The following is a 15,459-nucleotide window of genomic DNA, read 5'->3' as shown; positions in this document are numbered from 1 at the left end:
TGGATGGTGATGAAATCTGGACAAACTGAACAAATTGAGCCATAGAGTCCAACTTTAGAAGTACTAAAGACTTGAATAGTGCATCAGTCCATGTCCACCCAAGCTGGCGTTTTTATGTGCAGTTATCTTTTAAATGGATAACAAAACAAGCCTTTAAAAACTGTGTTTAAGGCAGGGCAAAATGATTTATTTTCAGGACTTGAGTTACACCAACAACTCACTTTGTTTATGGCCATTGTGTCCAGGAAGTAAGCTTTGCCACAGAACGCTCAGGGTGCTCATACTGACACACAGGGGCAAGTGATAAGTGAGTTTCTCCTGATAAAAGAATCTGCGGGATCAGTTTTGCCAGGTTGGTGGTAAAATAAGGTATATGTCTGAGGTCTACGTAGAACCTGAACAACTTCCTTTCTTTTATCATAGCACAAGCATCTCTTAAAAGGATGTGTTGATGTGCTGCCTCAAGGCAATATTGATTCTTTCCCCCCTTCCCTGTAAAACACTTAAAGGATAGCAACATCTTCAAGAACACAGCCAAGTACCAAAGCCCAGTAGCAAAATACTTATACGTGACCAAAGAATTGATCAAGGAAGCAAGAAGGGCTTGCATGGGGTGGGAAACGTGTTCATTCTTGTTAACACGAGCATCTGATTAATACTAAGCATCAAAATAAAATTATGAATTTTAGGTGCCTCAAGAGAAAGGTTTTTTTTAAAAAAAACTTTTATTTCTGGTGGTGGTGTATGGTGCAGAACCTAAAGGGCTATACTGGAAGGACCATACCAGTGCAATAGTAGGAGGGCCATACAAACTAGTAGAGCAATTACTTTGCCTGAAGAAGGTCTTTGGCTCAATCCTAGGTAGGCTTCAAACGACTTTCTTCTGAAATGTTGGAAAACTGCTGTTGGTCAGTGTAGACAGTACTGAGCTAAGTGGACCGATGGTCTGATTTGATAGAGGGTAGCTTCTATCTTTAATATCACTTAGTCTTTTTTCAGTACAGTGGTACCTCGGGTTAAGAACTTAATTCGTTCTGGAGGCCCGTTCTTAACCTGAAACTGTTCTTAACCTGAGGTACCACTTTAGCTAATGGGGCCTCCTGCCGCCGCCGCTGCGCCACCACCACTCAATTTCTGTTTTCATCCTGAGGTAAAGTTCTTAACTCGAGGTACTATTTCTGGGTTAGCGGAGTCTGTAACCTGAAGCGTCTGTAACCTGAGGTACCACTGTATATGAAATGAGACAATGAAGGAATGATTACTCCAGTGTTTCCCAACCTTTTTTGGGCAAAGGCACACTTGTTTGATGAAAAAAATCTCGAGGCACACCACCATTACAGCCCCGTGACGTCAGCGCGCAGCGTCACGCCGGGAGGGACGCACGAAAGTGTAAGTTTCAATTTTTTTCCCTCCCCCTTGCCGGGGAACCTCCAAGCTTTGGGGGTGGGGGGGAGGAGGCAGCAAAGCGAGGCAGGAAGGAGAGCGCGGCTTGGCTGGGTGAGCTTTGGCAGGGGCAGGGAATGAGAGCCGCGAGGCGGGCGCTGCGGACGGAGGCGCTGCCCGCCGAGCTCGCAGGCAGCCAGGCAGGCAGGCAGACGGCGAGAGCCCCGCGCTGGGCGGCCTCTCCTCGCCGCCGCCGCCCCGCCTCTCGCCGCCCGACTCGCCCGCCTCCCTCCAGGCAACATCTCGCGGCACACCAGGCAACATCTCGCGGCACACTAGTGTGCCGCGGAACAGTGGTTGGGAAACACTGGATTACTCAAATAGAATGTGCATGGCTTCGCAGCCAGACAGGAGAACACAGGGTTAAAACTGGCTAGGATTTATTTATGTTTTTACTAAGTTGACCTGGAGATAATGGTGGTGGTATCCCATGCTATGCACAGAAATAAAAATAAAAAATTCCTGTTCCTTGGAGGGTAGATGTTGAAGAGCAGGCTGGAACAGAGCACTTTTTCTTAATACAAGTGTACTGTGTTCATAAATCTTTGGGGGTTTGGAGAGGAGGGAGGAGAGCATTCAGTCACATAACTATCAACAATCTGAGCTGATACAGTCCAGGAATAGTTTTACCATTTGACATACTGTCTGTGTAGCCAGCTTCTTAGTTCCTGGAAGGAGGCTGGAACAAGCCCAGGATGCTTGGTTGCCCATGCATTTAAAACTGACATTTTATTTTTAACACAACTTTCTAGCCTTGTTTGAATCATTTTGCCTCAAGCTATTTTGCATCAAGCTATTTCCACATTAAAGGCTTGCACTTTTGGGCAGTGTGAATGAAAAAGTGATGTTGGATGTGACCCTATAGAACGGGCTTTAGATAATATAAGCAAGTGTTCTTCAAAATAATAGCATATTTCTTCGGTGTAATTTCCTTTGTATGCCAGCTAGGATATGGAGATCAGTGTGCCATTTCAAAGAATGTATAGATAGCTGCTGTGTGACCTCTTGGTTTCTTTTAATTGCAAGGTTGTTTTTTAAAAAATAAAAAAATTAAGGAACAATATGTATCACACAAGATGAAGCTATTTTTTTTCATGTACAGTTTTCTAGAATTCACCATGAAACTGGTTTTCCTGATTTCGTGAAGAATTGGTATAGTTGCTTTGGACAGGGAGTCCAAATACAAGCTTCTGTAAGGACTCAATTACCCACAATTATAAATTCAAGCACACACAATTTTATTTATTGCATCTAGTGAACCTTTCTAGAATTGATGCAATTCTATCAATTGCATATGTTTTAGATATCTGCATAGATAGTAATCATCTACATTACTTGGAGGAAAAGAGTAAAACAGGATGCCCCTTAACTATTTTGATAGTTTCTATGAACCCAATATTCAAGTTGACTAAATTGAACCTTATTAAAATTGTCAAAGATATCACAGGGGATTGATTATGCAGTCAAAATGGAAAAAGCCCTTTAGCAATGCAATTTTTAATTTTAATTTTGCTTACTCTTAAGGCGCATGGTTTACTAGGAATGGTAACAGATTCCCTTTTATCTTATTTTGATCCAGTACCAGGATAGCATGTTAGGAAGCTTGGGAATAAAGTAGAATTTAGGAGTGAGGTCCAATTGTGGCAGCCCACTGACACAACAACCAATCTGCTTGCATGAATCCCAAATCCAGTGAATGGCTTGGGCCAGTGGAAGTGTACGCAGTGTTAACCTATTGTATACTTTTGCTTGCACTATCACTTGCACAATGAAAATCACCTGTGCAAGCATGCTAGCTCTCCTACTTCTTGCACTAAACATTATGTTTGATCTATCCCTTGGTAATTAGTTTTCATTAAAACTGTGTGGATGTTGTATGTCTTGATACCTATTTCTATTCCCAAATATTTCTTTTAAAAAAATTAACAATTTCAACATAACAAAATATCAAAACATATCATATTCATTATTTTCCCCCTCCCCCCCCACCTTTCCATTGAACCCTCTCTTCCCTCAGTTCCTCTCTCTGATTTCTCAACACATGTTATTCTCTTGCCACTGTTCTTTTCTCGGGATTTCCTCATTCTTCCATCCTTGTGCTATCAAGACTCTTGCCGCTGTTGTATGTTATCGTGGCCTTCTAAGTCCAATGCTTCTTCCTTTTCCAGTTTTATACAGTCCCTGATCCATACCAAACATGCAGCCTCATAATATCTATTTTCAAAGATTTAAACAGTATTTGCAAAATCACAAACATAGAATAGTAGAATTTTAGAGCTAGGAGGGAGGGACCCATAGCGTCATCTACTCTAACTTCCTGCAGTGCAGGAATTGCAATGTATTTTGTTGGATCTAGAGTTGGGATTCCATGTACGGACAACAGTAATCTATCAGAAGCTTCTGTTGGAGGAATAGGAGAGACTTATTTTTAGTGATTCCCTCCCCCATCCCCTGTAGTCCTCTGCAGCAACTTTTTGAGGGGTGTGAGGCCTCTGGCAAAATCAGTGAAAATCACCTCCCCTTTCTCATGTAAGTGTAATTCTGCTGAGCACAAGTGTAACATTTTATGCCCCCCCCCCAATTCAATATAAACTGAAAACTCTTCAGACTACTTAAACACTGTTTTTCCCCCTCTTAAGGAGTGTTGGCTGAACAAAATGAAGCCATTTAAAATGTTGGGTATAGCTGCTGCAGAAAAGTCAGCGTAGCTGCTGCTTTGGTAAACAGCTCTGTAACTAGATGCAGTAATGTTTGACATTAAATGATCTGGGCTTAGAATTATCCAATTGGAATACATTGTGCTTTATGGCTTTGAGCACCTTAAATTTAGTACACAGTACATGCGTTCAAATTATCACTGTAATAGCTTGAAAGAACAAATACACCATTGTACAGAATGCAAATAATGCTTATTAAGCTTGCAGTTGATTCTTTCTGATAGATGAACCAAATTGCTGTCGGGCTGTATTTACTTGCACACAAACAGATGTGATTTTGCTCAAAATCAAGATAATTACTCCAGGCGTAGTTGTGTGTGTGTGTGTGTGTGTGCGCGCGCACACACACACACACACACACACACGTATAGAGTAAGCAACTGTTAGGGCTGTATTTTAAATTATTCTGGCTTAATGAACAGACTTTCACGTTGCCCTTTTGAAGGAGGCAGGCAGCCTTACTAGTTTCACCAGCATAAAGCACTGGTACAACTGGTGAACTAGTTATTCCAGTTTGTGGGCTGAGAATTGTAGCTGTTGTTTAATAACACCTGAACATGCCTTATCTGGAAATTCCTTGCCAGCTCTTTGCCTACTCAAAACAGTTGTGGTACATAGCTGAGGGCTGAATTGGTCATTACATGCCCTCCCCATCTCCAGAAAAAGGTGCATTGGGAGAGGCTGATGAAGTAGAGAAGTGGGTGGGTATCTGCGCTTCAGCCTTTCTGAGCTGTAAAGATGCGTTTGTAATAGACTGAGTACATTTTCCCCTGGCAGTTCTATGCATCACTCTTTCCCCACTCCCTCAGCTGCTTTGCCCCATGGGGTAATTTACCAATCATTTCTGGGGTTTAATCCTGCTTCAGTTTCCTACCGGCATGATGCAGGCAGGAATGAAACCAATAATACAAAAATTTGTTCTCCAGGTTTTAGTCTCTCTCTCTCTCTCTCTCTCTCTCTCTCTCTCTCTCTCTCAGTAAAAGCATTGGTGCTTCGGTTCACTTGGTGGTTACAGAGTTCTTTTGCCTTGCGGTTGGGCAATTCGTTTGTTACATCGCCTTATGCTTTTGTACCAGGTTTTTCATATGGTCGTTGTGGAACAGTTCTGTGTTTGTTGTGCATTTGAAATGAGTAATGGCTGGTTCTATAAGGTGATTTTTTAAAAAAATGCACAAGATACTAATACAGTGGTACCTTGATTTGCGAACAGCCTAGTTTACGACCATTTTGGATTACGACCAATTCAAACCCGGAAGTGTGCGTCCTGGTTTGCGAACTTTTTTTGGATTACGACCCAGGGGGTGGGTTTTTTTTGGATTATGAACAATTTTTTGGATTACAACCCCCCTTTTTTGGGGGGGAGGCCCTATTGGTGAAAGCGCACCTTGGGTTACGACCTGTTTTGGTTTACGATCGGACCTCCGGAACGGATTATGGTCATAAACCAAGGTACCACCATATTAGTGCATAAGCAGTTGTGAGCCAAAAATTGTCCCGCATCCAAATTATTTTGACTACAACCTTTAAAGGACACAAGTTATTCACTTTGGGGGCATAACGGGTATGTTACAAACAATGCTAAGAAATGGAGGCCTCGAAGGGAATAATTTTGAGCAATGTTACTTAGGAGTTCATGATATCCGAACAAGCAGGCAACGAACAGCATATAATCTGCACGTTGTGCGGCAGCTTTAAATATACTTATTAGGAAAGAAGCAGATGCTTTCGTTGTGAAATTGACATGTAAAATAGCAGTCTTCCTCAGCAGGGTGCAGCTCTATCTGTGACTCCTTCACATGTAATGAATAGCTAATTTATGCTCTATAGTCCACAAGAGACTGGAGGGAGATGAGGAGTTGGGGGAGTGTTCTGGCAACCAAAGTCAGCAGGATGTGCTGAGATGTGCTTTTAATGGAAGCAAATCCAAGGATACTTTGGGGGTGGGTGGGTAAGGGAGGGTTAATTTATAAAGAGGATTGCTCATCTGTTACTTTGTGTTAAATTTCATTTATTGCTACAAATGGACAGGCAGACATTTGTTCATGTTGCAATAAGAGGAACTGGCAGGCATTGGTTTCTGAATAATGGGGAGGGGGGAGTTGTGAGGAGATCTGCTGAGGAATTTGCACTGGAGAATGGACCAGTTTTCTCTCTTCTCATCCAGTGACAACTGCAGGCTGCTGTCCAATCGCTGTCACATGAATGCCCATCTGTTGAGGAGACCTCAAATTTCCAAGAGGTATATGAGCAGAGATACATTAAACCTCTCCCCTCTTTTTGTGAAAATAGTTTGTCAATAACTAGATACCTGATCCGCTAACCATGGTTAAAACCTAAATTATGTAATAATAGCATGGAATTTGTAGACTCAAATATAAGCATTTCGACACTCTCCCCTCTCCCCTTCTTAGAGGGTAAAGTAGTTTTTACAGCATCTGTTGTGATTTTGCAACCAAATGGTGATTCTGGAAGAAGAAAACAGAGGAAGTGTTTTGAGGCTCTTGTTTTCCGCAGTTCTTATCAGAAAAGACAGCTTTCTACTACATAAACAGGAAAGACAAGATAAAGTATTGTAGTAACCTAAACCTACAAATCTTTGTTGGACTGTGGCCTCATTCTCACTGAGGTGGCAAACCTATGCCTGGGCTCTGTGATGCAAGGCTGCAGGTAGGAGCTCACATGGCATAATGCTCCTTATGAAATTCGTTACATGAATATAGTTCTTCAGAAGTCACTAGTGTTGCCCTTCACTTTGTGTGTGTAGGCTTTGATTGGAGTAAAGTAAAGGTCTAGGTGCTGTAGGGAGAGTGATATTATTTTGGAACAAACATTAATTCCTCTGCATGGAGACAAATCTTTAACATTGCTTTACCGTAGCTGAAAAGTATTGAACAGGAAGTAATCTTTGGCTCTTCTGGGAGAATAGAAACAAAAGCTGTAAGTTTTAAAAGTGAATGGAAGGGTAAAAAGAATGGGTTATTTTAGGTTTGTTTTAACGTGTGATTGACTTAGTGAGGTGGCTGAACATTTCTCTCTACATCATACTTGTCTGTCTGTCTTTTTGTCTCTAAACTGATATTATGGGTGGCTTATGTGTGGCAGCTGAGAACTCTGTGACTTGGTTTGGCAGGTTCCTGCCAGTAAAGTTCTTAGTTTTGCCTATTGGAAACAGCACACCCCTTTGAGGAGCTCAGTGTGCGTAGTGCTGTGGCAAGGCAGTTAGAGAACATTGGATTTAGTGTGATGTCCTCATTTATAGAATTATAGAATTGTAGAGGTGGAAGGGACTCTGAGGGTCATCTAGACCAACACCCTGCGATGCAAGAATCTGAGTTAAAGCATCATGGAATTGCACTGAGCTGTGCATCTTTGTGTATTGAGATCTACAGATCCTTACGGGGAAGGGCTGTAGCTCAGTGGTAGAGCATTGCTTTGCATGCAGAAGGTCCCTTGTTGAATCCTCTGCATCTCCTGGTGGGACTGAGTATTTCCCCCGTCAGGTGGTGTAGACAATACTGAGCTGGAATGACCAATGTTCTGACCAATGTTTAGTCATCCAGTACAGGTTTAACGTTGAAGGGAGATGAGCTGAATTCTTGCTGTGCATACTACAGTGGTACCTCAGGTTACAAACACTTCAGGTTACAGACTCCACTAACCTGGAGGTAGTACTCGGGTTAAGAACTTTACCTCAGGATGAGAACAGAAATCCTGCACCAGCGGCACAGTGGCAGCGGGAGGCCCCATTAACTAAAGTGGTACCTCAGGTTAAGAATGGTTTCAGGTTAAGAACGGACCTCCAGAACGAATTAAGTTCGTATCCAGAGGTACCACTGTACTGGCTTTTTCCGCTGATGGCTATGCTTGTGGGATATAGCAGCTACTTGACATGAAAACTGATCAGGTGGAAGTTGAGAATAACAGATGGGTGCAGGGGACTAGCAAATGGAGTTCTGTCAAAAACATTATCACTTGGCCTTGTAGTCTGAACTGGGTTAAAGTTGCAACTGGTCATAATGAGAACAGGAAGTTCTGTCTCAAACAAATGTTACTTTAACCTTGGACATTATCACTTGTTTCCTCTGTGACTGGATGTCTAGCCATTATCATGCTTGGTCCCAGTTTGTGGGGTGTCAGTCAGCCCTTCTGCCCCTTCAGAGAGAGCATAGTTTAGGGTTGCCTGACCACAATGTTAGGCACTTGACTGGGAGCCTTGGTCTTTCCAGGCAGCTGGAATTTTGAGGTTGGTGTCGTTTGACCATCTCAGCTCCTCATCTTGGAAGTGTTCGCTGCTGCGGTTTTCTGTGGCCTTTTATTGCTGTCTTGACTGGAAACTATACAAGGTTACAGTAAAAAGTAAAATTATACCAAAGAAAGTAGGATAACGTCCAGAAGAGAGAAAAACCTCCATATGAAAATTGCCAACAGCATGTATAGCAAGTCTCAAGTTGGCTAAATGTGTTTGTGTTCCTTCTTCTCTTGCTTAATCATTTCAGTACTAGAGCTGCTTTGTAGTTGCTACAAGCCATACTCGAATCAAGAGAGGTCACAGGTGTTCTTTGGGTTTGTATGAACCCTGTACCTGTGTTTCAGTACTGTATAGAGCCATGCAATATCCTCCCAGTTAGAGAGGAGCAGTTGTGGGATGCTTCCACTGGTAGAAAAGGAACACTATCGCCACTGATTTCTCCTTGCCCCTCCTCTTCCCTCCCTGAAAATCTCCAGATGGGAGGGCTGTGGAGTGCTGCAGGGGAAAGGGTTAATCGGCACAAATCACCTCCACCATTAAGAGTCTCTGCTGGATCAAAGACCCTTCTGTGAACAGATGGAGCCCCTCCTTTTGTAGAGGGGAAACTCAAGATCATAGAATCATAGAGTTGGAAGGGGCCACAAGGGTCATCTAGTCCAAATGCCTACAATGCAGGAATCTTTTGCCCAACGTGGGGCTTGAATCCACAACCCTGAGATTAAGAGTCTCGTGTTCTACCAAGCCACTGAGTTGATATCAAAACTTTGCATTACTGTAGATGCTTTTTTAAAAATAGTACATTTCAATGGGGTGGGGGTGGGGAGAGCTGATTGCCTAAACATTAATGCTGGGTAAGGCTTCTGGTGTTCCCCCTGTAAAGACAGTCTCTCATCGACTTTTCATACCATTGACCATGGTATCCTCCTGGACCATCTCTGGAGAGTAGGAATTGGGGGCACTGTATTACAGTGGTTCTGATTCTCCCTTCAGGACCCAGTCCAGAGGCAGTAGCATTGGGAGAGTGTTTTTGCCCCCCTGGTGGCTACGTTATGGGGTGCCACATTTAATACCTCCATGAAGCCGCTGGGAGTGGTCATCAGGTGTTTTGGGATGAGGTGCCATCAGTATGCTGATGACACTAGCTCTACTTTTTCATAGCATCTTTTTTAGTGATACTGTTTTATCTTATTTGTAAATCAATTCAAGGGGTTTTTTAAAACACACTCAAGCAGTATATACATGTTATGAATAAATAAAATTAATGAATGTCTTTTTTGGTCAGGAAGAGATTACTAATTGAAAATTATGTGGGAAATGGATTGGATTCCTATGGGCAGGGAGAGAACCAGTGTCACTCCAAAAGGAATTCATGAATCATAGCTCAGTGCTTTATTTCTCTTCCCTTTCCGTTTTGGTTTGTCTTGCCTTTCACTTCATTAACATTCATTTGCTAACAAGACACACCCGAAGTTGCTCACATCAATCTTTTGTTTCACAATGCTTTGGACATGCAAAATTGATACCCTTTATTTAATCTTTGATACTCCTTATCTAATCGTTGGTACAAGAGTCGTGTTGGTACTGTGACTGGTTTTATTTGAAATAGCTTTTAATACATAACTACAGGCTAGGACAAATCTACAGTCAACCTTTGCGGACAGAGGACATTTCAAAAGTGGATTAAATGTGCAGTAAAAGTGCACTGTAGATCCTTTCCTGGATTGTATTACTTTGCATTGCAGGCAAGGTATCACATATTTAAATGCTTTCCCCACAACTAAGTCCATATGATAAATTTAGCACAGCACAGAACGGTAGGATACGCTTTCCTACCCCGCATGCAAGTTTTCTGAGTGCAAGGGATCCTCTTCTACATGGGGGAGTATTATGTCATGCATCTTTCATCAGTGACATGTACATCCTCACAAAAGTGTTTTGCCATGGTTATGATGGTGTAGCTTGGCTTTTCTCCTCCTCCTCCTCCTCCAAAGTCTGTGCTGAAGTTGCAGTAGGCATATGTGGTACTTGAAGGCCAATGTTAAAGTTTGTGTAGACCTATTAGAAGTAAATGTTATAGCAGAAGTATGTTCTGCTAACTGCACTCTACCTATTTTGGCTGCATACACATTTAAACAAGGGAAAAATATGTATATGCATAATGGCCATTTCACTCATGTGCATTCTTCCCTTAAGAGCACTGCATAACTAAGATTAAGTGTTCGTGGTATTTCTAGGTCTGAACACATGGGTAAACTCATCAGTGATCTAGAAATGGTTATTTCTTCCTGTGAAGGTGTATTCTCATTATCAGGCTGTGAAACAAATACAGATGAACAGTATAGAATTAATTGAGTAACCTCTACAGAACCACTGAATATTGTTTTGACATTCATGTTGAACTCTTTTTCTTCTTCATACTGAAACCAGTTAAGTCCTGCCAGATTCCACTGATGGAAGGTTCTAACTAGTGTTTGCTGTCTGTGGAGCTGGAAAATGTACTGCCATGAGAGTTCTAAAGTAATGGAGGCTTAGCGCACTGGCCTGTTCAGTCTGTTTCCTGTTTTTTTCTGTAGTCATTTTCTACCACAATGACCACTTTGTGTGTACGAAGCTATTTATATGCACACTGTTCCTTTGGGTGACTTTTAGTGGCTGCTGCCGAAGACCACAGTTGCTGTCTAAGACTGTCTCTATTTAAAACTTCATTCTACTTGTTGATGAACTACAGTGCTTTTCTCACTTAAAATGGCAATCGTAGACACTTGACTGAATTGTCCTTTTTTATTCTTTTGTTTCTTCAATGAACAGGTTTCCACCTGAGTGGCACAGTGACGGAGCCTGCAATGCAATCGGAGCCAGAAACTGTTTGCAATGTAGCTATCAGCTTTGATCGTTGCAAGATTACCTCAGTGACCTGTAGCTGTGGAAACAAAGACATATTTTACTGTGCCCACGTCGTGGCACTTTCTTTGTACCGGATTCGCAAGCCAGATCAGGTCAAACTGCATCTTCCCATTTCAGAGACTCTCTTTCAAATGAACAGAGACCAACTACAAAAGTTTGTACAGTATTTGATCACAGTGCACCATACAGAAGTTTTGCCAACTGCTCAGAAATTAGCAGATGAAATCCTTTCTCAGAATTCAGAGATCAATCAAGTTCATGGTGAGTTAGCTTCCTGTACAGCGTACAGGCTTACTGATATTCTTCTATCTGTGGTGATGTACTGGACTTTATGGATTCACCTGCAAGTACAGTTACAGCAATAAAAGACACATTCCACCTTGGACTACTTTAGGCAATGCAGTGAAAGACTTGACTGAAAACAGCTAGTAAGGAATGTTACACATACTTTTCGGAAGGATGATCATAATAGGCCCAGCTAATACTGGGAGAGAATATAATATGTTCAGTTGCTTGAGGTCCAAGCAGATATGGAATTATCAGGAACAGGACAAAACAAAACAAAGGGTGGCTTCTGTAGCTGCTTAAGTGTATATTGTGTGGGGAGGCAGTACTCTGAAAACTTCAGTAGTGTCTAATGTCATCACTGTGACATGCCTGGATGGAGAGCAATACTTGACCCAACCATGTTCCAAAGGTTGCAGATGATTGCAACTTCATATGGTTTTATAGGCATCCTATGATAGTGTCAAAAACTAACAATGGTAGTTAGTCCCATAAATAACACAGGAAGGATTTTATTTGGAAACATTTGTATACCAGATTTCAGGCAGTGTATAGCATGGAACAAATACAAAAAAACCCCAACCTCCTCAGTTAAGACAGCAAATGAAACTTTAAAGCAGGTGGAAACTTTCAGTAAATCAGTAAAATCTGTTCAAATACCTGGGTAAAGAAACAGAATGTTAGACTTCTGGACACGTTGAACTATTTTCAGGGATACCAGGGTCCACAACATGACACACGTGAGGCTGAGAAGACACAGAGGTTTTGCCTAAATCTGCATCTTCATCTTAGGAATGTCTTATCAATAAGCAACATAACAATGAAATAAGTTCACAGCAATGACTGTGTAAACACAGCCTTAGAAATTTTCTTGTACCATGACTGTCCAAAATATAGGCTCCTGGAGTCCTCAGTGTGGGCATCACAGGACCTTTTGCTTCACTCTGTTTTACTTGGAGCTAGAGCTAATATACATAGAAGAAAATATAACTCAGCAATGGATAGCACAGGGTTGTTCAGCATCAGTATCTCCCATTGTTCCCTATAAATTAGCAACTCAGGTGTCAAGGAGTATGCGATGCATAAGGCAGCGTAGGGATTTGAACACGATCCTTGTGTATCACTTGCTTTTTACACCCAAGAGGGAAGGGTATAGAGTGGTTGGTGGTGTGCAATAGATGGGTACTTGAATGACAACACCTGTTTAGGGTACCAGGATGGATGAGACAGCTGTTTTGGCAGATTTTTAAGGCTTATGTTAAAGTAGGGTTTATATGGTGGAGAATTGTCATCTGTGGGAAGGAAGGATCCTTTGGGGTGCAGTAGCAGTGGTGCCAAAGGAATTTGGAGTGGCAATATATGGAAAGGAGTCATATTGGGGTTGGAAAGTGAGGCGTATTTTGTAGAAGCTAACTGGGTGCTATTTACCAAGGCAAGGGATTTATTCTGAAAAATGTTTATGTTGCTCCAGGCATCTGTGAAGTGGGGAAGTTGGCTTTTCAACCATCTTGAGTTCCAGCTCCTCTCACCCAGCAACCCATCCCCCTTATTTAAGTATCTCCCATTTTAATTATTCTGTATATATGAATATGTCCTATAAAGGCTGTGTAGAAAACAGTGTTGTTTACATGGTACACACAAATAGCCTGCCCCATGGAGCACTGAGCTGCTACCATAGAAAGGCAGTTTCAAGTGGTGTCCCACTGCCATACGCTCCTGAGATGGCTTTCAGTCTGTTTATGGAGGTGTTTACAGAGAGGTTCTGAAGATTTTATGGAAGAAACAAGTTTTGAATGTGTTCTAGAGCTGTGTCTAGATACATTGAACCTCTTCCGTCTCCATATGTGTCATTCTTTTAGTTTTTATAACTAAGCTTGACAAAAACTAGTTAGTACTGAAGTAAAAAGTATGAGGAAAAGTCTGTTTCAGACTGCAAACTACATAATAGTTGACTTGTGGCAGTAGATTTTCTTAGTGAACTTTGTCCCCAAAGAGGTATACAGAACTTGTTCGGTTGCAGCTGTTGGAATTATTTGAACATCAGTCATGAATGTCAGTCATGCAGCTGATAAGATGGCTACACTGACCAGAGCTGTTCTGATTCTGCGCATTAGCTCCTTTGCAGAAAAGGATTGAAACAATGAAGTCCTACCTGTGAACCTGGATTTTAAAGCACAGCTTGGCCATGTTCAAATTGGTAGATCAGGCGAATAATTCTCTTGTTGTGGCATTTTAAAAACAGAAACAACACCGGTCAAACTGGCCCTGGGAAGACTTAAATGTCACACGTTTTTCATTATTCCCCCCCCCTTACAGTTTATCTTTAGAATGCCACCAGGATGCTTTCAACAGTCTTAATTGTTCTATCATAAACTTTGTCCTGGGACATTTATAGAATACTGACTAGAAAAACTCGGCACATCTTTATTTTCTTGCTGGAAAGGTTGTGTGGTATTTGCAGCTCTGATTACCCAATTCTTTCCCTCCCCTGCCCTGTAGTTATCAGAAAGGTACAACTCCATTGGTGGATACCATGCCCATTCAGTTATGCAGTTACCAGCTGCCCATGTTCATGATACCGGTATCAACCATGTAATGTTAGGTGCTGGGAATGTCCACAGAGTCACACCACCACTGTTTTGGATCCCTCAGCCTCAAATTAAGTAGTGCAGCCTTTCCCAACCTGTCTTGAACGGAGCTGATGGAACTGTAGTGCAAAACATCTGGAGGGCATGAGATGGTGGAGGCCTGAGCTGGTGCTTAGGAGTTAACAGTTTCAGGCACCAACTTGAGTTCAGAATGAGACATTCCAGATGGCCTTGGCCTGAGAGAATGTGTGTTGTTCAAGATACTTCATAGGTAAGTTGAAGTAGTTGAAATAGTCTTTGAAATTGTGGAATATGGTCTTGAAAAAATGACTAGCTAGCAAAAGGTAGGCAAAAAAATAAGAAAAAAAGTTGTTGTTTTAATGGCTGAATCTCATATATATGTTATGGTGCATCCTAATTTGACTAGGTGAATCGCCACAACTTCAATGGAAGGCATCTTAGAGCCAGTGTATTACAGCACCCAAGACTAAATTTTATAAAACTGGTTTTGATTCATTGCTACACTTTGATTAACTATTATTTCTGTACACTGCCTTGTGAAGGCAATGTACATTGAGAGTTGGGTTTAAAAATAATTTAATAAAAAAGAAATTAAATACCTGAAATGCATTGTGAATTAGGAAGTTAAATCTCACTAACTCACTAGGTGGCTTTAGGCAAGTCACCACAGTGAGCTTGAAAACCAACTCCTCAACACAGTGCTCAGCTTTATAAAAACACACACATGACATTTTGAAGACACGAGTCTAGAAGCTAGAAAATCAGCAAGGGTGTGGAGGAATAATTGGTGTTTTCCATAATATGTCACATATTATGACTGACTGTCTCCAGGGCAGAAGTCATGGGTGTGTGCTTGGTGCACTGAGCTGTTAGCTCTTGGGGAATATTTGTTTGTTCCTTTGAGGCTAAGATAGCAAAGCTGAGAAAATCAGAGAAGTATGTAGATGAAACCTTTAAGGATGTTGACAGCATCTCAGCTATCTCTGGCTTCTTGGAGGCATCTGGGCTGGCCATGGTTTGGCTCAGGATGCTAGCCTAGCTGGATCCTTGATGTAAAATAGTAGACATTGTATCATATTTTCCCCTTAACCCACCAGCTATAATATGGTGCAAATCACTTCAAATGTGTTATTTCTCTGAAGACTTAGTGTTTGTTTGCTTGTTTACCTAGAACAAGTTTTGTGAATGAGCCTTCAGCCTAGTGTTTTCAATACAGTATAGAGTAATAGACTTGGGAGGAACCTCTGAGGTC

At 41.7% G+C, this 15,459-nt stretch overlaps 1 protein-coding gene across 2 annotated transcripts in view; it reads left to right on the top strand.

The window, feature by feature from the left end:
- Nucleotides 1-15,459, top strand: part of ZSWIM6 (zinc finger SWIM-type containing 6) — a 104,915-nt gene that overhangs the window by 35,645 nt on the left and 53,811 nt on the right. For both annotated transcript variants that reach the window (XM_081212658.1, XM_081212657.1), the window contains exon 2: nt 11,218-11,574. In XM_081212658.1, coding sequence (XP_081068784.1) covers nt 11,218-11,574 — 357 coding nt within the window. The remainder of the gene's footprint in view (nt 1-11,217; nt 11,575-15,459) is intronic.

This window comes from Podarcis bocagei (genome assembly GCF_964188305.1).
Source record: "Podarcis bocagei genome assembly, chromosome: 11".
Lineage (NCBI taxonomy): Eukaryota > Metazoa > Chordata > Lepidosauria > Squamata > Lacertidae > Podarcis > Podarcis bocagei.
Note: the sequence above shows the minus strand (reverse complement) of the source record. Positions and strands in the feature narration are given on the sequence as shown.